The sequence below is a fragment of the Sceloporus undulatus genome, chromosome 2, assembly GCF_019175285.1.
Source record: "Sceloporus undulatus isolate JIND9_A2432 ecotype Alabama chromosome 2, SceUnd_v1.1, whole genome shotgun sequence".
In the NCBI taxonomy this organism is placed as follows: Eukaryota; Metazoa; Chordata; class Lepidosauria; order Squamata; family Phrynosomatidae; genus Sceloporus; species Sceloporus undulatus.
Window position 1 is genome coordinate 20,132,767 of NC_056523.1, and position 26,960 is coordinate 20,159,726.

Below are 26,960 nucleotides of genomic sequence, written 5' to 3' on the forward strand. Positions count from 1 at the left end.
TGATATGGCCATGGTGGTACATACCTTGGTTACATCCCATTTGGACTACTGTAACGTGCTCTACTTGGGGCTGGCTTTGAAGAGTGTTTGTCAACTTCAGCTGGTGTAAAGGGCTTCAACCAGGCTGTAAACTGGGGCAGGTTACAGAGACCACACAATGCCTCTGTTTAAAAAGCTCCACTGGCTGCCAGTTTGTTTCCGGGCACAATTCAAAGTGCTGGTTATGACCTATAAAGCCCTATATATTAAAGTAAAGTAATGGTTCCTGGCTGTTTGGCAGACCGTATCTCCCTGTATGAACTAGATCAGGGTCTGAGATCCTGAGGAGAGGCCCTTCTCGGTGACTGCCCCTAGAGTCTGCAACTCCCTTCCCAGGAAGGCCAAAATGGCCTCCTCTTTGCCTTCCACCAACAGGTGAAGACCTTCCTGTTTAGACAGGCATTTAAAACAGAAGGTTTTTAAAGAACAGGTTGTGTCTTGTATTCTTTTAAATGTAATTTAAATACTTTTATCTTTTTAACTACAGTATATTTTTATGCCATCTGTATTAATATTGTAATGTTTTAATTCTGTTTTAGTGTAACAATTTTCTATGTTCTTTACTGTACTGCATTTAATCTTGTAAGCCACTCTGAGTCCTAGTTTTGATAAAAGAGTGGGATATAAATATATCATCATCATCATCATCATCATCATCAAAACATAACAGGAAAAATGTGTAAATTTATTCCTGACACTACCCAAAGATCTCTGCTTATTGTGTCCGTGTGTATATGGAAGTGAGAAATGTATGCATTTCCTTGGGATAATCACCTGACTGAGAATTTAATTATTAATTTGAGCTGTTGTTGCATCCATTACCTGTTATTTTGACTATTGTTGTATCCGTTTCTTTACTAATTAATTTTATGAAACTTAAGTGTTTATTTTTAGAAATGAAAAAATAAACACCAATAAAGAATAATAGCAGTGGAAAACTTTTCACTCTCACTGTTCTAGGGATACAAGTCATTTTCCCTCACTGAGAAGTCTAACAGACTGTAAGAAAAGCAGTTTGGATTGTGTTGAAGATGATTCAGTGACTGAATCCAGTTATTGACTGGAAAGCCAGCAAGAAAATGTGCCTTGATTTTATTAGATGTGTTCCTTACATTGTTTATAAATCACTTGAATGTTTCTGAGATATTTTGTCAGAAATGTAATATAGTAATTAAATTTATGCACACACCCTTTTATCGACTTCCTAGGGAGCACAGGCACTAACAAGCTGTCTAGGAAGTTTATTTATCTCTGCAGAATTAAAACAAGTGCAGCTTTCTCCAAAACTGAACTACTTGAAATCAGAATCTCATGTGACTGTACAATGTGGCATGAGATAAAGCCCTGCGGCTGTAGCTGTGGTGTTTGCATGTTTTTGGATTATGCTGTGAAGCTAGACACCCCCCACTGTGCCAGTGAGTAAAGTAATGCTTCCGATTTAAATATTTCACCTTTAGATCATTTCCAACCCTTAGTAATACCTGAAAATGGCTGGATGCCCTCCCCCCCCCCCCCCCCAAAAAAAGGGTACAGAGTGACCCCTCGGGATACGAAATACCCAGGTTACGAAATTTCCGGGATACGAAAAAATCCCATTGGAAATAATTGTTCCGGGTTACAAATGTTTTTTCGGGTTACGAAGAAAATTTTTGGTGCTTTTCGGCGCTTTTTCGCACGAAACGCGGCTTTTCCCCATTAGCGCCTATGGCAATTCGGCTTACGAAGGCTTTTCGGGTTACGAAAGCGGCCGCGGAACGAATTAATTTCGTAACCCGAGGGAGCAGTGTACTTTAGTTGTGCTGGTATACACCAAATTTCAGCCCCATTCAAAGCTAGGAAGCTAATTAAATATAATGAGTAGATTCATTACATTAAATACATCAGGAGGTATTCTATATGTTAATGGGGACCCTCTGGATGAGAATTATCCAAGTCCCCCTGTCCTCCAGTGCTTGGCTTTAGGTCCTGCTAAATCAGTCTTGTGACCTCCTTAATTGAGTCTATCTATCTAGCTTGTGGTTGTCCTCTCTTTCTACTGTCTTCTAACTTTCCTGGCATTATTGTCTTTTTCTAATGAGACATGTCTTTTTCATCATGTGGCCAAAGTACAACAGCCTTAATTTGATCATCTTGGCTTCCAATGAGATTTCAGGCATGATCACTTCAAGGAACCATTTGCTTGTCTTTTGGGCTGTATCCTTAGCACTTTTCTAGCACCACATCTTAAATGAATTGATTTTCTTCTTATCCTCTTCACTGTCCACATCTCACCATCTCACATAGTGATGCGGAATACAATGGCTTGGAAGATTCTTACTTTAGTGCACAGTTGTATATCTTTGCTTTTTAAGATCTTTTCTAGATTTTGCATGGCTGCCTTTCCCATTTCTAGTCCTCTTCTGATTTCTTGACTGCAGTCTCCATTTTGATCAATGTTTGATCCAAGGTATGGGAATTCCTTAGATTGAATGTGTGTAGGTCTTCCTAGGCATTATTTTTGTTATCATTATGTTCAGCATTAAACCTGCCTTTGTACCTTCTTCTTTGACTTTCTTTAATAAATGTTCCAAGTCTGTGGTGCTTTCTGCTCATAGTAGGTTGTCCTCCACAAAAAACTGGGTAGTGTCATGTATAAGTGCAAACATGATGTAATGGTTTCAGCATAGGACTCTGGAGACCAGGGTTCAAACTCCACTGAGCCATGGAAACCCACTGCATGACCTTGGAGAAGTCATAATCTCAGTCTCAGAATATGGTAAAAAAATCATGCCAAGAAAACTATGATAGATTAATCTCAGGGTTGCCATAAGTTGGAAATGACTTGAAACCAAAGCTGAATGATATTCAACACAGAGAAATGTAAGGTACTGCACTTAGGGCGGAAAAATGAAATGCACAGATATAGGATCGGGGACACCTGGCTGAACAAGACTACATGTGAAAGGGATCTAGGAGTCCAAGTAGATCATAAGTTGAATACGAATCAACAGTGCGATGCGGCAGCTAACAAGGCCAATGCGATTTTAGGCTGCATCAATAGAAGTATAGTGTCTAGATCAAGTGAAGTAATAGTGCCACTCTATTCTGCTTTGGTCAGGCCCCACCTGGAATACTGTGTCCAGTTTTGGGCACCACAATTCAGAAAGGACATTGAGAAACTGGAGCGTGTCCAAAGGAGGGCGACTAAAATGGTGAAGGGTCTGGAAACCATGTCCTATGAGGAACGACTTAGGGAGCTGGGGATGTTTAGCCTGGAGAAGAGAAGGTTAAGAGGTGATATGATAGCCCTGTTTAAATATTTGAAGGGATGTCATGTTGAGGAAGGAGCAAGCTTGTTTTCTGCTGCTCCAGAGACTAGAATGTGGAACAATGGATGCAAACTACAAAAAAAGAGAATCCACCTCAACCTTAGGAGGAACTTCCTGACAGTAAGGGCTGTTCGACAGTGGAACACACTCCCTCGGAGTGTAGTGGAGTCTCCTTCCTTAGAGGTCTTCAAACGGAGGCTGGATGGCCATCTGTCGGGGATGCTTTGATTGTGATTTTCTGCATGGCAGGAGGTTGAACTGGATGGCCCTTGCGGTCTCTTCTAACTCTACGATTCTATGATTCTATGAATATGAGTCAACAGTGTGATGCGGCAGCTAAAAAGGCCAATGCAATTTTAGCCTACACCAATAGAAGTATAGTTTCTAGATCAAGGGAAGTAATAGTGCCACTCTATTCTGCTTTGGTCAGGGCCCACCTGGAATAATGTGTCCAGTTCTGGGCACCACAAATCAAAAAGGATGTGGAGAAACTGGAGCGTGTCCAAAGGAGGGCAACTAAAATGGTGAAGGGTCTGGAAACCATGCCCTATGAGGAACGACTTAGGGAGCTGGGGATGTTTAGCCTGGAGAAGAGAAGGTTAAGAGGTGATATGATAGCCCTTTTTAAATATTTGAAAGGATGTCATATTGAGGAGGGAGTAAGCTTGTTTTCTGCTGCTCCAGAGACTAGGACCCGGAACAATGGATGCAAGTTACAGGAAAAGAGATACCGCCTCAACATTAGGAGGAACCTCCTGACAGTAAGGGCTGTTCGACATTGTAACACATTCCCTCGGAGTGTAGTGGAGTCTCCTTCCTTAGAGGTCTTTAAACAGAAGCTGGATGGCCATCTGTCGGGGGGGTGTGCTTTGATTGAGAGTTCCTGCATGGCAGGGGGTTCGACTGGATGGCCCTTGTGATCTCTTCAACTCAATGATTCTATGATTCTATGAAGGCACATACCAATAACAATAAGAACAACAATGCCATATCTGGAACAGTACCTGGTAAAATACTGACTCAATTGTTCAGCATCATTTGTTGTGACTGGAATAGCTGTGTCATCCCACAGACAGAGTTTTATTTCATCCCTACTACTTGTGATCCTGTAATTATAGCCACCAAGTCCCAGTTTTGGGGAAAATGTGGGGTATAAATAAAATGAATAATAGCAATGCCACCAGTACTGCTGAAGACGAGGATGGAGAATTATTCCAGAGTCAGGGATTTCCTCCAGCTCTCCACAGATCAGATACTCAGGGAGCATGACCGTGTCCCTTGAATTCCTCAGAATAGAAATTACAGTGTGTGATGTAGCTCTCTGGCTCACTTCCCAGAGGTGGCCCAGTGCCCAGAATACTGATTACACAGATCAAAACGTTTGGCTGCAAGAGGGAATTTCTGTGTTTAGTGAAGGTAAGATTGATTCAGTAACCACAAATGCAACAAAGCCATGCTGAATAGCCCACAACCAAAAGGCATCCCTGCTCTTTCCAATCAGAAATGTCAAGGACTTCTGTGAGCAGAGCTGCTGAATGGAAAGTGACTGAGTTTTGGAAGGAGGGGAGGCACACGTGTGCTTGCCATAGTGTCGGAGATTCCCCTCCTTCCCACTGAAGATGATATGGTGATTGAATTTATGGCTAAAGAGTATGTGCTGTCACTTAACTATCACCCCTTCCTTTGAGGTAGGACGGTGTTAATATTCTAGTTACAGCATGTTATATCAGGTTGGTTAGTAAATGCATTCACAGTATAAATTGGAGACTGGAAGCAGAAGAGTGGAGTGATGGTTGTTTGTTCAAATGAATCCATTGAGTTCATGGCTAAGCCTTTCATCATCAAACATAGATCATGATGGCTAAGACTGGTGGAATCCAATAAATGTTTGAGGGCCACAGATTCTACACCTCTGATTTACAATATTAATATTCGCACTGCTGTTTATTATGGGATAGATTTTCTAATGGCATTCAGTAAGGGTAAGCACAGTGGTGTCACTGGGGGGTGGGGGGTGGGAGGGGTGGCCTGCACTCTGATACCTGAGAAGAGAGGTGACACATGCCTGCCTCCCTGCTTCTCCACTGGGCTGGCTCTCTCTGTGAGGAGGAAGCCAAAGCAGTAGAAAGAGGTGAGTGCACGTTCCTTCCATCCCCTCCCACTACTTTACTTGCCCTGCAGCCACCCCGGCAGTCCTGGGCAAGCAGCAACCAGGCAAGCAAGTGAGGCAGCGGGAGAGGACAGAAGGAGGGCAAGGTAGATCACCACAGCTTGGCAGCCCTTTCTGGGTCTAGCTGGGCAGCATGTGGAAGGGGGGCAGGTGAGAAAAGAAGTGGGAGAAAGAGGGGTGAGAATGGCCCCCCTGGCTTTGCTCCCACCAGGTTTCTTCCTTGGGAAAAAGCCTGCCTTTGCCAAATGAGAAGGAGCGAGGAGACCTTGCCTGACTTTGTCCCTGCTGGGCTTCCCCCTCAGGAGGAAGCGTAGCAATGACAAAGAATAGGGGTTAAGCATGACCTGGCTTTGCCCCTGCTAGACTACCTCACGAGGAAGCCCAGCAGTGGTGAAGGAGAAAAGGCGAGCATGCAAAAGTTGTAAGGGACCGTGACAGATCCCATCTCCAGGTTGGCCCCACAGTTCCAAACCCTTGCATTCCTGTCCTTGCCCCTTTTCCTGGATCAGGTACTTGGGTCTCAAAGTACAGTCGGCCCTCAGTATCGGTGGGGGATCCATTCCAGAACCACCACTCCCCCGCAGATACCAAAATCCATGGGTGCTCGAATTCCATTGTCCCCAGTGGTGGCACATGCCACACCGCCATTAGGGATAGTCCCTGTTGTACCCAGTGGTGTTGCATGCACGTTGGCACACTGCTACTGGGAACAATGGGGGTTGTGCCCAATGGATGATACGGCAGTGTGCACACACTGTCATTGGAACAACGGGCTTTCCTCAGTGGCAGTGTGAAAGTTTATTAATACATAATTAAATCAAACATGAACCCCAGGCTTGACCAGCTCCTCCCTTCACAGGAGCTAATACTGGAAGAGAGGCTCTTAACTTTAGTCTTTTCTTGTGGCTTCCCAGGGACACATTTTATTGGACTGCATGGGTGGTACTTCTGTTCTTAACTAGTTCAGTTCACCGGCGGGGGGACGGGGACAGGTTAAGAAAAATAGACCCCTAAAATTGAGTTGACCTATCCACGGTAGAATGTAAGTGCTTGTACTTTAACTCTTATTAAAATAGGAACTATCACCTGGTGAAAGGCAAGAGTGTAATCTGTCCTGGGAGCATTGACCCTCGCCCCCTTATCCATCCAGCCTTTAGTGTGAGCACAACAGCTATGCCTGCTGGAATTTTGTATGTTCTGTGGGATTGTTTTCCTTTGCTTCATTCTTTAGATCCTCCGTTTCATGCCCCTACATTTTAACCTTCACTTATCCATAGTTCATATCAAAAATTCATGATTTTGGCCCCAAAACCTGCCCTTGATTTATACATGAGGTCAACCTGTAGTCGAGTACATATGGTGATAGCAAAATGTGGTTCAGATATTATGGTCACTTTTATTTTTATTTTTAAAATGCTCTTTTAAAGCAAGTTGTTTTGATTGATTACGGATTTGTTTCTGAATGGCATTTCTTACACTATAAAATAAAGTGATTACAAAGAAGCGATACTGGTCTAACAATGAGCAACTGCCAATAAACTGTTAAAGTTACAGACTTTAAAAATAAATAAATAATCATTATTCTAGAAAATGGGCACATAGCCCAAAAAATCCTCAAAAAACTGTGGATGCCAGCCATGAAAGCCTTTGACTTCACAAATTAATAAGCAGTTTTAAAAAGCAGGAGGAGAGGGTTGAAGTCACTTTGTTTAAACCAGCCAACCTTTTCCTTAACCACTACAATTGTTCTTATGCTGTTCTCTTTTATGCAGGAAAAGATGCAAAAGTGCCTGGAGCCTCTAGAACGAAAGCTGCAGAAGATCGCCTACTGCAAATCCCAAGAGGAGAAGAAGGCTGGGGAGCTCAAGGCATGTTTTTACATGTTGTATATTTTACATGGAGTGGGAATCTCTTTTCAAAAGGGTAACATCTTGTACTTGGTTTTATCTTTTGCTCTGGAAAACAAAGTTGTGAAACTTTGGTTCCCATCTGTGTCTTTTTGCAGGGACGTAGCCAAGGGGGGGGTTCTTGGGGTCCGCCCCCCCTTCCATTAGAAAAATGAATGGTGTGTGCTGCTGCGCCACCACACCCAAGCCCCATTATAATGGTGGCACTTAGTCTGGAACCCCCCCTTCCTATAATTCTGGCTACGTCCCTGCTTTTTGGACTGGGGGACTGAGGGTTCTTTGCCATTTGTCAGCTAACTTGTTTCAGTTGGGGAACCCTTGTGGGGGATCCCTGGGCATCCATCTTGTGATCAATAATTAAATCCAGACAGACATAGAACACTCCACTTAAGCATTCTTAAGTATTGGAAGCTCAGGATGTTTACCGTATTTTCCGACATATAAGACGACTGGGTGTATAAGACAACCCCCAACTTGCGTGCAGGGAGCGCCCTGGCCTACTATGTGCCGAATTAAGGGGGTCCGGCACCCACACGCGCCGGCTTGAGGGGGCCTCTGTGGAGGCCTGGAAGGCAGGTGTCGGAAGTGGCAGTAGGGCCTCCCGCAGTCCAGCCCAAAAGAGCACTCGACGCCACGGAAGAAGCCACTGGAGCAGAGCGACGGTGGCGGTGAGGCATAAGGGGCCGGCTCTTTCCCTCAGCCCAACCATCCCTCTCCTGCTGGACCAGCTCTGGAGCCGCTTCTCCACCACCTTTTCCAGTTTCCAGCCCCCAAAACCAGCCCTCCCATTCCCTCACCTGATCTGTAATGGTGGTAAGAAAGGGAGAGCCTGGCCGCGGTGCCTGCTGGGATAGGAACCCACAAGGACACCCCCCTGTCTCTGGAGGCCGGCAAATGCTTAACCCAGCGTATAAAACGGGGCGAAAAGATCGTCTTATTCACCAGAAAATCCACTATATGGGAGAATGATCAAGTTCTCTGTTAGTCTTTTAGGCTATTTATTGTATGCAGTCATTTAGTCATACACACTACCCTCAGGAAGAAGCATAGACATTTCAGTGTCTCAAAGGAAGGGGTGATAGTGTAGACATGTTGCTTTCATTACATTATATTTCAGGCATCATAAAGTCATTACAGTATATGGCAGGTAAGATGCTACACTTTTGTGAGAACTGAATCTTCTACATCTCTTTAGCAGGATTCTCTATAGTAGACATATAGAATAACATTACTACAACATAGCTTTTTATACAGTGAGGGGTACAGTATCATCTGTTGAGGGAGTGATGCATTTTTAAATAGGTATCTGTAGACACACAGGCATCCAAGGGGTTAATATCGCTGGGCATTGCTATATCTAACAGCATCCATTACTGCATGTAGGAGAATCAGAAATATATCTCTTTAGTGTAGCCTAATTGAGAGCAGAGATTTTTCTCTTCTCTTAACCAATGTTGTCTAGGTGGGTATCAGGAACAGTGTAGCTTAGAGGCTACATGGGAGCCTAATCTCCAGTTGATACTAATAGTCAGTCGGTCTGACTTCTGTCTCTTCTCAGCTTGTTTTTTTACTCTTTCCCAGCCTAATCAGTTGACAGATCTTGTCCAGTGAGATAAAAAATGCTCCCTATAAACATGTTTCTCTCTTTCAGTCAGTTTCATAGATAAGATGTAACACCAGGTACAGTTGACTGCCATCAAATTACATCAGCCATCTGATGGCATCAGTAGATCTCTAACATGGCACTCGTCTAGGATTTATTATTGGTCCATTCACTGTTTATATTATCATGTCTTGTTTATAGTTATGTTGGTGTTATGCCTGGAATTAGATCACTGGTGATGCACACAGATTCTACAATACACTAAGCTTTCTGCTTTGTATTTTATGCATTATGAATGCACTAGTTCCAGGCCGTAAATTTCACGAACAAGACCCAAATTAGCACACAACCTGTATTGGATGCCATAAACTTTGTCTAATGTTTGCTATGCATATGGTTTGCTATTTAGATTCTGAGCTTATTTTGATTAGAAATAAATAAACATTTGACAAGATTATTATCTAAACCCTTGCTCTCTTTCTTCCATAGAGAAAGGTTGAAGACCGCCGTCAGCTCATCATCAGTGAATTTGATGAACTGCATATGTTCCTGAAAACTGAGCAGGAGGTCCTGATGAGACGTTTGGAGGATGAAGAAAAGGAGATTTTGCAGAAGCTGAAGGAGAACGTAGCAAAGCTGTCTGAGCAACGGGCCACCCTCAACAGTGTCATCACAGAAACTGAGGAGAAGTGTCTGCAGTCGGGCATCGAGATGCTCAAGGTGAAATATGAATCAATGTGAATCATTAATACTCCCGTCTCCCCAGTGGGTGTATGTGATGGAGGTGCTAGGTAGACTTGGGGGTGGAAATAGACCGGCACAAAGGGGCAGCTTGATGCTGCCCCCACCCAAGATGCCTTGGGACTACGGCAACCACATACCATGGTCCTGAGCGTGCCCCCACCACAGGCCCAAATTGGAGCTTTAAAAAAACCCACTCCTTTTTGGGCCAGGTTTCTGTGGCCCAGGCACAGCTTCGGCACATCTTTTGTGCATCTTGGAGGTATGCATCATCTAATTGCCATGTGGAAGCCGGCTTTCTTGGCTTGTCTGTTCAGGCCCTTGGTTTCAAGGAAGCCAGTCACAGCTCAGGAAGTTCCATGAAAGAGGGCTGTGGGAGTGTGTGTCTGAGAGAATTCAGATAGTTTGGATATGAGATGGTTTTGAAGTGGCACTGACAAGGTGTTGAGCTAAAGGACAGGGTTTTAAGCTGATAGAGACAGATTTGAGGGGGGAAAGACAATTGCATAAGATAGTGGAGATCCTAAAGAATAGACTAATAGAGTTTGTTATACAGTGGGCCCGTGGTATCTGCAGAGGATCTGTTCCGGATCCCCCCATGGATATCAAAATCAGTGGATGCTCAAGTCCCATAGTACTCAATGTTGGGCACGCTACCATTGAGGACAATAGAACTTTGCCCCCCCCAACCAACCTCTCACCGTGGCGGGCAGCAGAGGGCTACCTTTTCTTTCTCATCTTCCCTGCCTCCTCTTCTTTTTCCCTTCTGTTGTTGATGCCTTGGCTCTTCCTCCTTTCTTCCTCCTTTTCCTTTCTCCTCTTCCTTCCACCTCCTCATCTTCCCCAGCTCCTCCTCCTTTCTCCTCCTCCTCTTACGCCTCCCATTGCTGCTGCTGCCTCCCTTCCTCCTCCTTGTCCTGCCTCCTCTTCCTTCCTTTCTCCTCTGCATCTTACCCCCCTCTTGCCACCGCTCATCCTCCTTGTCCTTCCTCTTCCTTTCTCCTCTTTCCGTTGCCACTGCTGTGGCTCTTCCTCCTTTACCTCCTCCTTGTCCTTCCTCCTCCTCTTTTCCCCTCCTCCTTTCTTCTCATCCTCTTCTGCCTTCCATCACTGCTGCTCATCCTCTTCCTCCCTCCTCTGGTGCCGCGAACCGCCACCCCCTCCCCTGCGGGCTTGCCTTGTGCTCAAATCCATGCATGGCAAGTTTGCAGATACAGAGGGCGGACTGTATTCTTATATGGTACTATGTTTAACAAATGTATTCTTATTGTTATTTTAAACGTGTCTCTGGCTGGCTATCAATTCTGAATTGGAATCGGGCTATACATACCAAACTGAGTCTGTGTTGATGATTACACAGCAACAAAAATACATTCATTTGCAGGGCCATCAGGGTCAACTACCAGCCCTGCCTGTCTGAAATCAAAATCATGTATGTACCACCTTCAAACCCTGCTTGAATATCCTCCAACATCCACTTCTGCTTTTGTTACATGCCATTGCTCTGCACCTCCCCTTCATAGCCTTCCTGAAGCATGATGGGCTGTCTGGAAGCCAGGTTTGCCTAGCGCCTCCTTCACACACTCCTTCAGAAGTCATTGCTCTATGGAGTCCTCAATAGAGCAATGAGATCTAGCACATTGATATACGTACAGCATTCCAAAATATTATAACACATTAAACTTAGCAGTATACTTACATTAGTTTTACAATCTTATTCAAACATTATGTTTCATAACAATTCACATAAAAGAAGTTCTTCATTGATTCTCATTAACATAGTTACACATTAGTGTACCTTGTGTTTCACCTCTTTATACCATTCAAGCATTATTCATCGTAATAGTTCATTCCTTTGAATACAATCATTTCCATTTCCATATATAATTCCCTCCCCTTCTATTCCCCAAGATTAATTCCCCCACTTTAGTATTTTCTCCATCTTCTGGGCCATACTGTCTGGATATTTTTTGCTTCCCCAAAGGTCCTCAACCAGGGATTACCTCAACTTTGTCTTCCACATTCTCCCTGTGAGATAAACAAGATTCTTCCTGCCCTACACATATACAAAGTCAACTTTTCTCTGCCACTCAAGACCTCTCTTTGACTTTTTCTTATCCAAATAGGCTTCCTCACAAATCTTATTTGATCAGATCCTTTCAGTTCCAATCCCACCACTTGGCACCAAATATACAAAATATTTATGTATATCTTGGAAAAAGTGAGGAGGAGAGGACGCTTTTGGGGTGTCTTACTTTGGTTCCATCATTGATCATGTAACTCAGAGACCTCAGATTTGAAATGACAATTTAGCATCCCTAGTATGTGTGTCAGATGATCAAATGATGAGAGGGTTGTGAATTTTCTAACTTCTGGAAGCAGTGGCATCACTGCAGTTGGTATCACCCAGTGCAGGTGTCCAGAATGGGCTGCAGGGGGAGAGACAGACTGCTTGCTGCTGCCCTTGCTTGCTCCCTTGCCAGGTGGCTCCCAGACAAACCACTGCTGAGGGACAGTGATGCGTTCTCCAGATGGCCCATTCAGGCTGTAGTGTGGCTGCTGAGAAAGCAAGAAAGCTGTCTTGGAGGAAACAGATTATCTTGATCCATTTCAAACTGGCTTTAGGATGGGATTTGGGGTGGAGGCTGCCATGGTCGCCTTAGCTGATGACCTTCATCTGGGCATCGACAAGGGTAGTGTGACCCTGTTGGTGCTACTGGACCTCTCAGCGATGTTTGACACTATAGGTCATGACATCCTCTTTAATCGCCTGAGAAGGTTAGGAGTAGGAGGCACTGCACTTCAGTGGTTCCTTTCCTTCCTCTCGGGCAGATTCCAGAGGGTGATGCTTGGGGACAGTTGCTCAATAAGGAAGGAGCTTAATTGTGGCATCCCACAAGGCGCCATCCTGTCCCCGATGCTTTTCAACATTTACATGAAGCCACTGAGAGAGATCATCCAGAGGCATGGGGTGGGGTGTTATCAGTATGCTGATGACACCCAGATATATTTCTCCATGTCTCAGTCTTCAGCTTTGACTTCAGATGGCGTCTCGCCTCTCAATGATTGTCTTAAAGCGGTAATGGATTGGATGAGGGAAAACAAATTGAAGCTGAATCCAGACAAAATGGAGGTACTTACAGTATCAGCTCCAAACCCAGGCATCGGGATACAACCTCCAGTCCTAGAAGGGATCACACTTCTCAAAGGACTGTGTTCGCAGTCTGGGGGTGCTCCTAGATTTGTCGCTTCACATGGCAAATCAGATGAATGCGACGGTCAGGACTGCCTGTTATCAGCTTCGACTGATACGTTGGCTGCGCCCTTTCCTGGAAATCAGGGACCTTGAGACTGTAGTACATGCACTGGTAACGTCACGCCTTGATTTCTGCAATGCACTCTACATGGGGCTACACTTGTGCTTGGTCCAGAAACTTCAATTAGTTCAGAACATGGCAGCCAGATTGGTCTGGAGACCATATAACACTGATCTTAAGATCACTTCATTGGCTGCCCATCAGTTTCCGGGACCAGTACAAGGTGTTGGTTATTACCTTTAAAGCCCTAAATGGCTTGGGTCCAACCTATCTTCGGAACCGCCTCTTTCCATATAATCCTCCCCGCACACTTAGATCCTCAGGTAAAAATTTGTTACAGTCTTGTAAAACAAGGCTGTCTACGACCTCCCAGAGGACCTTTTCAGCCATTGTCCCCAGATTGTGGAATGGCCTGCTGGACGTGGTCCATCATATTACCCTAAACAGCTTTAAAAGAGCTATAAAGATGGATCTTTTCCGTCAGGCCTTTCCTGAATAGTTCTCCGGCCATCAGAAGGAAAATCTAATTGCTGACCTCTGACTTCACCACAGTTTATTGAATTGTTTTTAAATATGTTTTATGTTTTAAATTCCACATTGTTTAATTGTATTTTAAGGGGGATGGGTGGGTTGAAGGTTCCGACTGTATATTTTAACCTTGTAAACCGCCCTGATTTCATTTTGTAGAGAAGCGGGATATAAATAAATGTTATTATTATTATATTATTGAGAAAGGGAAGTGACACTCTTTCTCACTTGCCCACCAGCTGCGCCAGTACACTCTCTGGGGTGTCACCTAGTACAATCCATGCCCCCTGCACCATCTAATGACACCCTTGTCCATAAGGAAAGGCTTTCTGGGATCTAAAGGAAATAAAGTTTAATAATAATAATAATAATAATAATAATAATAATAATAATAATAATAATTTCACACTGACTACTGGGGAGACCTTAAGAGAAGATCGGGGGTGCGTAAGGACAAGGGAGCATTGGTTAGACACACTGGATATATGTAGTGGGTGCTCATGCAAAGGTCACAGTCAACAATGTACATGAATGAACAGTACTCCACGAGCCTTCCAAACATGCCAGGATGCGAAGGTGGCATGCAGTTAGTAGCAAGATCTGCACAAAAGTGAATGTTACAAAAACCATGCAGACTGCTGTGCCTATATGGTCCAAGCGCACCTGCAGTGTGGTGCATTTGTGGGCATTATTGGGAAATGAGTGTACCATGTGTGGGTACATTCAACAGCTGGTCAAATTCTCTGTCATCTGTCCTCTCTTTTCCCTCCATGTCATCACTGCCTGCTGTAGCTGCCTGTGGGAGATGTAAGCAGTGTGAGCTGGACAACTGTCTAATATTTTATTTTTAGTAATATATTATTATCATCATCATCATCATTGAGGAGTTTAAACAGTTTTAATTTAATGTGTGCATTAATATGTATAGTTGTGTTTTTAAAGTGGTAGTTATATTTTAATTATGTTGGAAGCTGCCTTGCATCCCTTTATGAGAGAAAGGATAAAAATCTAATAAAAAGGGGAGGGGGACAGCATAGCACCCCTGAGCCTATATGTCGGTACCCAGATTCTTTACATAGATAATATACCCAAGAACGCAAAGGGAATAACAAAAACAGATGGCACCTGTTACCAATACGGATGCAGTTAGTAGTGGGTCTTGAACATGAAATTCAAAGAACTTAGATCATTTGGCCAGCAAACCATTCTGTGTACTTGGGGCCCATTCCCACTTGCAGAAAAATCTGCATTAGAACCTGGCTCCACTCCTCTAATGAAAGCAGTTCCAAAAGGCCCCTCGTTCAAACTATGAAAGGGGACCTTGTTTGGAACAGCTTTTTTAGCTGGGAAAGCTTGTCGTTCTCACTGGAGGAGCCGGGGAAGGTGACAGCTCCAACCCCTTTCCACAGGGGAATCTTTTGGGGAGGGGGGAATAGAGTTGATTGCAAAAATCAATCTATTGCAAAAGCAACTACTTGATTTTGCGATCAATTCTATGACCCCCCCCCCCAAAAAAATTTGGGCCCCTCCTCCCGGATCCCCCATTGCCCCCTTCCTTCCTTACCTTTTTCCGTTCTTCCTGCCGGGCCTGCCTCCACGACGTCGCCGCTGCTCCCAGGTTCTGGCGGGCCTTCTGGCAGCGCAAGAGCACCGCTGCCGCCGCTCCTGGGTTCTGGCAGGACTTGCAGTGCTGACGGCTCTTCTGGCAGTGCTGCTGCACCACCGCCACTTGTCCTGTGCTGGCTGGCGGCGCAGCAGCACCGCCAGAAGGCCTGCCTCCCCCGGGAACAGTGTCAATGGCGCAGAGGCAGGCCTGGCAGGAAGGACAGAAAAAGGTAAGGAAGGAAGGGGGCAATGAGGGACCTGGGAGGAGGAGGGCCCCAGATTTTTTTAGGGGGGTGATAGAATTGATTGCAAAATCACTCTATTGCAAAAGCGCGATTGATTTTGCAATAAATTCTATCACCACCACCACCCAAAAACCCCCCGATTCTGATTGACGTTCCCACTTATTGGGCACACTTATCATGTTTTACCAAAAAGACCTCTCACAAACTAGTCTCAGGAAACCCCAGACTATTTATTTTTGTCCCAGACCTTTCCTCTGCTGACCAAAGCGCATTCAAATGTGAACGTGGGTCATATAGACTGTGTCGCGCTTTGCAGCAAACTGTAGTGACCATGGGGCCTTGGTTAAACAAAAATAAAATAAAATTTTAAGAACTAAACTTTTTTTTTGGAAAAAAAAATTCAAATGTATATTGTTATTAAAAAATGTCTACACCCAGATCTCATCTTCTGTGTTCCTGTTGATATTTTTTTTCATTGAGTAAAACAAAAATATGAATGTTCCTGCTTTTTCATGTTTAGGTGTAAGTAACTCAGTGTATATAAATGTAAAATAACTTTTTATGAAACTCTTTAAATATAGATTTAGCTAGCATGTTTATGATTGAGTTTTAACTGTTATTTCTAAATGAGAAGATAAATTTCATAATTTATTTCATTTTTAAAATTAAAATGGATTCAAATAAAACCTGTTTCAGTTTTTAAAATCCAGGTTTGTTTTTTTAATCAGCTCTTGTTATTCAAGTCAGCATCAAACCATCTTACTTTTCCTATGTGCATCCACTCTTGATTTGCATAAGGACGTCTTAGCAAAGAGCCTCTAACGTAGGTCCAATGGGTATGCTCTGTGTACTTCACATTAATAGGAAATAGATGCTTTCGGTTCTATTTCTGTAGGCTCCTGTGCAAATATGAAATTCAGTGTGCAGACATCAGGATGAACATGTTGCAGGGACAGAAGAAGCTGGTATGGGTCTTATGCCATCCCTGCACATGAGTAAGACTTGAACAGTTTCATAGAGCTGATGTACCACTTTATCCTCCTGTTTTTCAGTCATCTTAACCTGTTGGCCTGTTGTGTTGAATATTTATTGTTTTCATAAATAGTAACATAATTGGGATCTCCATTTCACTTGTTTAAACAGGCCATTGTTAGTAGATGGGTTCCTCCATGAGCAAATAAATCTTAATCAATTTTATTTCTTGTCCTTATACAGGGTGTGAAGAGCACACTTGAAAGGTAAGGACCACATCCTTTTTTCAGTCATTCCAACAATTTAGTTGCTGCTTTCTATAGCTCTGTTGTTTTTTAAAAAATTGAATGTTATAAATCTAAAAGAAAAGGCAAGAAAGAAAAGAGAGGGGAAAAGGAAAGGTAGAGAGTATGAAGGTTCTTAGGATATAGTCATTGTCTAGCCATATACATTAATTTTAGCTTTATATACCAAAAACTCCAGCTTGAAGGTGGCATCTGTAAAATACACCATCATATGTAGATAAAAGAGGGATGGATGGACAGAGAATACAGTCAGTTCTCTCTATCCTCAGATTCTTTATCCATGGATTCAACTATCCACAGCTTGAAAATATTCCAAAAATATATAAATTCCCAAAAGCAAACCATGATTTTGCCATTTTATATAAGGGACATCATTTTATTCTACCATTATTTATAATGGGACTTGAGCATCCACAGATTTTGATATCCACAGAGATCCTGGAACAAAATCCCAGCCAGATACCAAGGGCCCACTGTATTAATCTTTCCAGCAGTGAAGTATAAGTCATCTTGCTGTTATTGTGCAGTTAGAATCCAGCCACAACGACCATCATTTGCATTCAGGTCACAGGAATTTAGGAAGCATCTACACACACACACACACACACACACACTGAAGATGCTACAGTATATCCAGTCTGAAAGGATCGGTTTCTGGACATGCTCATATCTTATGTCACAAAGAAGCATTATCTACATTACATCACCACCATTTAATGGAATTAGCCAGTGTCTTCCTAAAAAGTTAGTTCTGTCCTTGGTATCTGCTGTTAGTGGATAAGAATTATTATTGGCTTTAAGCATAAAGGAAAGTCCAAGTTGGGCTTTGTGTGGATAGTGTGTCTGTGGTTGGCAACGTGTTAGTGAATTATCTGTGCGGCCTTTTTGAATGAGGCTCAGAGGGCTGTTTTCTTTCCCTTTCACTCCATTCAGAAACCTCCCAGTGCCCAGCAGCTATCAAGTCATGGGAGGCTGCTGCTCCTTCTTACTAAAGGGAAGGGACAGGAAAGACAATTGAAATCAGGCTGCTCAGACTTCCTGGGGGAGAGTATACAGTGGCCCTTAGTTTTTGCTGGATGGATGTTCAAGTTCCAATATATACAATCAATGGTTTAGGAGTAAAATGGTGTCCCTCGTACAAAAAGGCAAAATCAAGGTTTGCTTTTGGGGATTTTTTTTTGGTGGAGATGAGATATTTTCAAGCCATGCATGGCTGCATCCATGGATAAAGAGGGCCAACAGTACTTTGTACTTGACCCTTTCCCCTTTCAATTTATTATATCAAGTAGGGAGAAGTCCAGGAGATGGTAAATGTCACCCTGTGAGAAAACCTATATTGTCCTTTTGACACCAGGCAAAAGCCTGTTATTTTTTTAGATACAGACTGACTGATCTATATCTATAAAACTCAAGAATATAACAGGCCTTGGTCATTTTATATATACCGTATATACTCGTCTATAAGTCGACCTCGTGTATAAGTCGAGGTCAACTTTTGGGGCCAAAAATGTGGGTATTTATATGACCCGTGGATACGTCGAGGGTCTGACTTAAGGGGGAGTCCAGCTGGGGAGAGGCTGCTGGCAAACACGCGCCCTTTCCCCCGCGGAGGCAGCCCAGCGAGGGAGCGGTCTCCAGGGCGAATGTGCGCCTTGGGAAGCCTGTCCTTCGCTGGGCCTTCTCTGCGGAGGCAGCCCAGCGAAGGAGAGGTCTCCAGGGCAAACGCATGCCCTGGGAAGCCTGTCTTTCTCTGGACTTCCTCTGAGGAGGGAGCCCAGCGAAGGAGAGGTCTCTAGGGTGGACGTGTGCCCTGGGAAGCCTGTCCCTCGCAGGGCATTCTCTGAGGAGGGAACCCAGCGAAGGAGAGACTCCAGGGTGAACACGTGCCCTTCCCAGGCTCTCCGCAACTGGGCTGCTCCTTGGAGAGGCAGCCCAGCTGGGGAGAAGCTTGGAGAAAGACCTATTGCCCAATTCATAAGTCTACCCAGGATTCTGGAGACTATTTTGGGGCAAAAATGTCTCAACTTATAGTCGAGTATATACGGTATACCCTCTTCTTTTCCTCACAATTCAAAGCAGCTCACATGATTTTAAAAAATCCAAGTAAACCAACATGTATTTAAAAATATAGAAAAAATCAAATTAAAATAATTATTTGACTATAGAATTAACACCAGCATTAATTTTAAATCAATTTCAAAGCACATAGTAAAAGTATTACAGCACGTTGAACCAAGAAGCCTTTTTTTAAATTTTTATTTATAACTTTATCACACACAAACGAACATAAACAACCATACAAAATCACAAACATACACACAGATCTTCAACATTACATCGACATAAAGTTGAGCAGCCAATTCCACTACAGTAAAAGTAATCTTCGTGTTATTTATTTAATCTCTTCACGTCTTTGGTTCCTTCCCTTCAACCTATTCTACTCTATTCCATATCCTCCAAGAAGAACCAAGAAGCCTTTATACATAAACGAGTCACTTTGCTCTAGCCTTTCTGGAATAGAAAATCCCCAAGAATAGAAAGACCTTTGCCTACTGTTAAAAGGGCAGCAATGATGCAGCCAACATAGTCTTCCTAGGCAGGGAGTTCAGAATCTGGGACTAGCCATGGAGAAGGTCCTCTGTATATTCCCAATAAATATGCCTTTGAAGGTGTTGGGATCAAGAAAAGCATTTCCCCCAAAAATCATAGAACTCAGGCAGAATCGTATTTAAGACTTTTTCTTTGTGGTGTCTGCGAATCATACAAGTGGGTTGTACTGCGCCTGCATTTGTATGTATTCGCAGATGACCACTCGAAGAAATACCATTACAAGTATGCAACCTGTCCATAGCCAGCACTTTAAATTGTGCTCAAAAACAGTTTGACAACCAGCTGAAAATCCCCAGGAGTTATCGTGAAACCACCTGGATCCAGCAGCCAGCTGAAGGAAGACCATCTTAATACCAACTGGTCATCCACTCCAGTGGGCCTAAACCTGGCCAGAGATCTGTTCCAAGAAAAGGAGCTATGGGAAGTTGTTCCACACCAAGATGACCATTATCCCATTTGATGCATCCAGTCTTGCTGATGTTTTAATGTAGAGAGATCTTGTAGCACCTTTGAGACTAACTGAAAGAAAGAAATTGGCAGCATGAGCTTTCATAGACTTCAGTCTACTTCCTTAGATGCATTTGATGCTTTTTGAAGTTTGTGACTTTTAATTTATTATTGTTGTTGTAATTGTTATTTGGTTATGGGAGTAGAGAATTGTCCCAGGATACCATTAATTTTAGGCTCTCCTGTTGACAAAAGAAGCTGTTTCTATTCATGGTTTATGTCCATTTCCTAATTCAGGTGATAAACTGGTAGAAGTTAGTTTTTCATTTGGAAATAACAGTGGTTTTAGGAAACAAATTATGTTGATGGCTTTCTCTTCTACAGAAAAGGAGGCATTTTAGCTGCTTTAAAATTAATGTTGACATGTTTTCTGATTCTAGGTGTTTGGATCTTATAGAACACCCTTCATTCTACACCCACAAACACTAGATTGGGGCATTTTTATTTCCTCAAATGCACTGTGGTTCACGTGGGGTCAGAAAATATCCCAAATGCACCCAAAGTATCTTCCAAAGATACATTTTCCAGTTTCTGCAGTTTGCTGTATAGAGCACTGAAGATGTTATCCCTGGAAAAACCTGCCCTTCACCAAGTGCCTGCAGTTTTGGGGACTGAATCTAAATACAGGGGAATGCTTCTCATGAAAGGGACCCCCATAACAACCACCATCTGATGTGGGGAAACTATTTCCACTGATCTTCCAATTTCCTCTGCCACTCCTTCTGGGTATACCTCTAGAACAGAAAGGGGAAAGAGAAGTTAGTGAAAATCATCCACTTCAGTGAGAACCATGACATTCAAAGGCCCTTCTCTCCAATAGAAGGTCTCTTTCCTGAACTGAAGGGATATCTTTGGATCCCATTCACAGCCTGTGTAATTTGAGATACAGCCTGTGTAATTTGAGATATAGGCTTAATATGGGTCTTGAAATGCAAGATGATTGAAGAAATGATAGGTAAGTGACTAACTAGACCAGGGGTGGGTCGGAAAGTAAATCAGAATTTACTGGCGGACCTCTGGGGGATTAGCAATAAGGTTTCTGGCTCTGGTTTCCAGGTATACCTCCTCTCCAATAGTGCTTTAAACACACATGTACAGACACACCTAAAGGGAAACAGCAGGGATTATAAACATGCAAGGATATTAATCAGTGGTTCTCAAACTGTGGGGTGGGACCACCAGGGGGTGGAAGAGAATTGCTCATGGGGAGGGGTGAGACTTGGAAGCCTTGAACCTCCTCTTCCTCCTCTTCCCAAATGTTTTTATATGTAAAATTTACACATGTGTCAAGTTAAATATTTAATTTATTTAAATAAACATGTTCTGTTTTGAACGATGTTTCTTATAAATGTTAAAATATGACTATACATGAATGTGTAAATGAAAATAACGCACACTAAACAAGCAAATTGTTTTTATTCATATACTGTATGGGGGGAGGGGTTCTTGTGTAGATACAAAGGGGGTCACAAGGGCAAAAAGTTTGATAGCCACTGATTTAAATGTTTCTGAGTTTAATCCCAAATCCATGGATGGCTAAGTGAGTGCTCAAAGAAACACTCTTCCTTAATAGTTGACATATTTTTTGCACACTGAACCACTGCTTTGCACTTGGCTCCATTTGGTGAATTTCAAGGTTATACAGTGGTACCCCGGGATACGAATTGATCGCGTTACGAAATTTCCGGGGTACGAAAAAGTTAGCTTGGAAAAAAACTGTTCCGGGTAACGAAAGATTTTTCGGGTTACGAAATTTTTTTCGGTGTGTTTCGGCGCTTTTTGGCACGAAATTTAAAAGCGAAACGCGGCTAGCGGCTTTCCAGCACTAGCGGAAAGCCTTTTTTCGGGTTGCGAAATCTTTCGGGTTACGAACGGCGCCGCGGAACGAATTAAATTCGTAACCCGGGGTACCACTGTAGTGAAAAACATAGTAGATCCCATAAGTCTGCATATTTCAGGACCAGAACTTTACCCAACCTCCTCTGCTCCTGTCATTTCAGATTTCAAGAGGTGCAGGCCCAAGAACCAAGTTCAGTCTCCATTGAACTGGAAAAGAATTTCTGCAACTTCCCTAGACAGTACTTCATCCTGAGGAAGATCATTAAGAAGCTAACGGGTGAGTCACTGTGATACTGCTGATGGACAGTTTTCCTTGGCATGGAGTGAGGCTCCTGCTTGATCATTTGGGGGGGGGGGGCTGGCGTTCCTCTCGTCATTTTTGTGTGTGCCATCAAGTCATTTCTGACTTATGGCATCCCTAAGGCTATCATGGGGGCTTCTTGGCAAGATTTAGTTTCTTCTGAGGCTGAGAGAATGTGACTTGTTCAAGATCACTCAGTGTGTTTCCATAGCTGAGCAGTAATTTGAATCTTGGTCTCCAGAATTGTAGTCCAATAGTCAAACATCCACACCATGTTTGCTCTCAGAATAAATAATATAGAAAAAAGAATAAATTCTTTTTTAAATATAAGACTGTTTAAATGTAAGATTGGGTTACAGTATCGAAGTGATTGAAATATCTAGACCTGGAGAGATGGTAGTGTTGAATAAAGAAATAGGATAATGGTGAGAATACAGTGGTGCCTCGGGTTACGAAATTAATTCGTTCCGCCATTCCCTTCGTAACGCGAAAATTTCGTAACCCGAAATAGCTTTCCGTTAGCGCTGGAAGCCTATAGCATTTGAATTTCGCGCCGAAATGAATTTCGTAACCCGAAAAATATTTCGTAACCCGAAACAGTTTTTGCCAATCCAACTTTTTCGTATCCCGGAAATTTCGTAACCCGCGCATTTCGTATCCCGAGGTACCACTGTACTAATTAGAAAGAGAAAGATAACTGGAGACCTGAGGAAAGAATCCATGCAGGACAAGTACCTACATTTCTTGAAGAGTAAAGCCTACATTTTACAAGCTTGTTTACAAGAATGTCATGAGGAACCTTGTCAAAAGCCTTACTCAAATCAAGATATACTATATCTACAGCTTTCCCTTCATCTATCAAGCTGGTAATTTTATCAAAAAAAGATATCAGATTTGTCTGGCATGACTTGTTTCTCTGAAATCTGTGTTGACTTTTTGTGATTATGCCATTGCCTTCTAGATGCTCACAGACTCTGTTTAATGATCTGCTCTAGAATCTTTCCTGGTATTGATGTCAGACTAACTGGATGATAATTGTTTGGATTCTCTTTTTTCCCCTTTTTGGAGATGGGGACAACGTTTGCCCTCCTCCAGTCTGTTGGGACTTCTCCTGTTCTCCAGGAGTTTTCAAAGATTATTGCCAATGGCTCCGATATTACATTTGCCAGTTCTTTTAATACCCTTGGATGTAGTTCATCTGGTCCTGGAGACTTAAATTCATTTAGATTAGCAGGGTATTCCTGTACTATCTCCTTACTTATTCTGTGCTGAAATTCCCCTATTCTGTCCTCTGCAACATTATCCTCAGGTTGAGCAGCCTTTGCCTTTTCTGAGAAGACTGAAGCAAAAAAGGTGTTGAGTAATTCTGCCTTTTCACTGTCCCCTGTTAGCATTTTGCCATCTTCTCCACACAGTGGCCCTGCCTTTCCTCCTCCTTCCTTTTACTGCGGACATACCCAAAAAAGTCCTTTTTATTGTTCTTAACCTCCCTAGCAAGCTTGAGTTCATTCTGCACTTTAGCTTTTCTGACTTTACTACACGTGGTAGTTATTTGAATTCCCCTTTGGTGATTTCCCCATTTTTCATTTCTTATACATGTTCCATTTAAAACCTAGCTCAATTGAAGGTTCGTTAGTCATCCATCCTGGTTTCTTGAGGCACCATACCTTCTTTCTTCCTCATTGAAACTGTTTAAAATTGTGCCTTCAGTATCTCCCTTTTGAGAAACTCCCATCCTTCTTGAATTCCCTTCTCACCCCCAGTATTTCTCTTAAGTTTACTAAAATCTACTCTCCTAAATTCTAGAATGTATGTCTGACTGTGCCTGGCTTCTCCTTTCCACTGTATAACAAACTCCAGGAGAACATGATCACTCCCACCTAAGGATCCCACTACTTGCACCCCATTAACCAGGTCATCCCTGTTGGTTAAGATCAGATCTAAAATAGCTGACCCCCTTGTTGCCTCTTCCACCTTTTGGACAATGAAATTGTTTTCGAGGCAAGTGAGGAATTTGCTAGACCTTGAGGATTTTGCTGAGTTTGACTTCCAGCAAATATCAGGATAGTTGAAGTCACCCATCACTACTACATCTCTCCTTTCTGAATGTGTGGTAATCTGTTCTAGAAAGGCATCATCCAATTCCTCTGTCTGACTTGGGGGTCTGTAGCAGACTCCCACAATAACATCCCTGTTGTTCCCTCCGCTTTAATTTTTATCCAGATGCTCTCCACATGGTTTCCAGGATTGATGTCCTAGATCTCTTCACTGGTGTAAATATCCCACGGTTGGGTCCTTGCATTGTTTGCCTTGTTTCCTCTATGACAGTTTGACTATTTTGTCCAGCCAGCCCCTTTGCCAGCTTCCCAGCGTGTATATGCATTTTTCATTTAAAGATTGAAATGCCTGCCCTAAAGGTGTTCAGTACTAACAGGAAAAGTTCTAAGGTAAAGTGTTGCAGAATTTGCGGCCTAAATGCTCCTTTGTTTATTATTTTTTTAGGTCAAACGTAGAACAAAAATGTTAGTAGTATTGAGAAAACACATATACTGAACATAATATTCTTATGGTTAGGAAGTGGGAAGTCAGTTATAGTTTGTGTTGTGTTAACTAGGTTAGTGTTTATATTGTTTAATGTTATAGTTTAAAATAAGGAAAGGGGTTGGGAGCAATCTGCAGTTGGCCCTCCACATTTACAGCTTTGACTTTTGCGGATTTGATTATTTGTGGTTTTGATTACACTTGTCCCTCCATATTAGCTAGGGTTAGGGGCACAAGACCCCCCGTGAATATGGAAAAACTGCAAATAACAAAAACACCATGTTTTTACCTGAGAGGACACCTCTCTAAGAATCTCTAAGTCCTCCAGTGCAACTCTATGGTCAACGTCCAACAGACACTGACCATAGAACTGCACTGGAGGAGCTACAAAGGCCTAGTAGAGTATTCTCTCTAGGAATCTCTAGGTCTTTCAGTGCAGCTTTTAGTTAAAGTTTACCATAGAGATGCACTGGAGGACCTAGATATTCCTAGAGAGAACATATTAATCAAATCCGTGAATAATCAAATCCGCAAATATCAAAGCTGCAAATATGGAGGGATGAGTGTAATATGTTTTCTCAAGGAATCCCTAGGTCCTCTGTCAGAAGTTGACCATAGAGTTGTGCTGGAGAACCTAGAGGTTCCTAGAGAAAACACTTCTCTAGGCATTTGTTGGTCCTCCAGCATGATTCTGTGATCAACTTCTGGCAGATGTGATCATAGAGTTGCACTGGAGGTCCTGGAGATTTCTAGAAAGGTGTTCTCTGAGGTAAAAAGAATAGTGTTTTTTATTTGCGGTTTTTCCACATTCACGGGGGGTCCTTCACTTCTAAACCCAGTGAATGTGGAGGGACCACTGTAGTTTAGTTTAGGAATATAGGCCCGATGCAGGAGGGCACTTTGTGGCGTGGCGGCGGTGATACTAGGGGTTAGGGATCACACACCAACCCTAGTATGGACTGTTGCCGTACTAATAGTGGTGTCTCATGTACATGGGTGCTGCCATTGCAACATAAGTGCTGTGCAGCATCTGCACTGCACCGCACATCACTTACGTAGCAAGTTTGTCAGTGGCGCACTCGCGACATCACTCCGATGCCAAAAAAGAACCCGGAAATACCGGGTTCTTTTTACTCTGGAGGAAAGCCACACAGTTTGGTGGCTGTGGCTTCTCTCCAGAGGGAAATAGGCCGCAGTCTGTACCATGCCATAGTTATAGATTTCATGGAGGGTTATAGTTTTATATGTTAAGTGTGTAATTGAGTGTTTTTTAACCTTGTTTATTCTTTCTGTTTTTTAAACTCATTAAAAAGATGTGTTTAGGTTTTAAGATGAAAATATGTTAGTATTTTCAGTCCGAGCCTTCCTGCCCCCCTCTGCAGGAATGCAGCCCAAAATAACGTATCTGAAATTTAATCCAGCCCTTTGTCTGAGGGAGATTCTCCACCCACATGAGTGGGAATAATGTGGCTCTCCAGACATTGTTACACTGCAGTTGCCATCTTCCTCAGTATTGGTTATGCTAGCTAGGGCTGCTGGGACTTGCAGTTCAAAAACATTCAGAGGGCTGCATTTCTGTGTCTGCTCTAAACCATACTTAACAAGCTCTATCTGCTTGTCTCTTAGTATGTCTGAACTTGGACGTACTGATGAAACAAATGGAATAATTTATTGCTTGGATGCTTATTAGCTGTGCGGGCCTGAAGTATGGTCATAGACACCCAGTATAGCAATTGTAGCTAAGATAATATGGTCTGGTTCTGCTCAGATGTTTCCTGGAAAATCCTAACATGTGCCTCTTTGAGCTCAGTCGAAGAAGCTATGGGTGTAAATGTGATGAACAGATAAGAAGTATATTGCCACAGGCCTACTATTGGAACCAACTAAAATAATGACAGTAAAAAATTGATTTTAAAAACCATATTTCCCTAAGTGTAAAGTTGTTCCATTTGCTGCTCCATTTTGTTGAAATTGTGGCCATCTGTGGCAAGATTACTGGACTTTACATTCTGTTGATACTTATCCCTCACCCCTAAAACTTAGTAAAGCATTGGTTTCTCTTTTTTATCTCTGTAGGTGTGTTAAACCAGGGTAAGGATTCAGTGCTAAGTTTAATCCAGTTTCTGATCCAGTTCAAGCCAAGAAGAGTCTTCATCCTTTTTAATAGTAACTAATACCAATAGAGAGAAGCATGGTAATACATAATAATGCTAGAGATAAGTGTTTCCTCTGGCTCTTACTGAGCCTTTTGACTTTGGTTCTAACATTGGGAACCTATTAACATTGATATATTGTATAAGTGTAGTAATTTTCGTCAAAAAATTGACCCAAAAACTCTGGGTTGACTTATCCGTGGGTCAATGTAAGTACTGTATTTTTATTGAAAAAAGGAACCATCCCCTTCTCTGAGTAGAGTGGCAAA

General features: G+C 42.8%; 1 protein-coding gene across 1 annotated transcript in view; it reads left to right on the forward strand.

The window, feature by feature from the left end:
• Positions 1 to 26,944, forward strand: part of LOC121924007 (E3 ubiquitin-protein ligase TRIM39-like) — a 40,244-nt gene extending 13,300 nt beyond the window's left edge. The window contains exons 5-9 of the mRNA XM_042455049.1: positions 7,290 to 7,385; positions 9,517 to 9,747; positions 16,679 to 16,701; positions 21,858 to 21,973; positions 26,615 to 26,944. Of these exons, the coding sequence (XP_042310983.1) occupies positions 7,290 to 7,385; positions 9,517 to 9,747; positions 16,679 to 16,701; positions 21,858 to 21,973; positions 26,615 to 26,712 (564 nt within the window). The 3' untranslated portion in view covers positions 26,713 to 26,944. The remainder of the gene's footprint in view (positions 1 to 7,289; positions 7,386 to 9,516; positions 9,748 to 16,678; positions 16,702 to 21,857; positions 21,974 to 26,614) is intronic.
• The last annotated feature ends 16 nt before the right edge of the window (positions 26,945 to 26,960 follow it).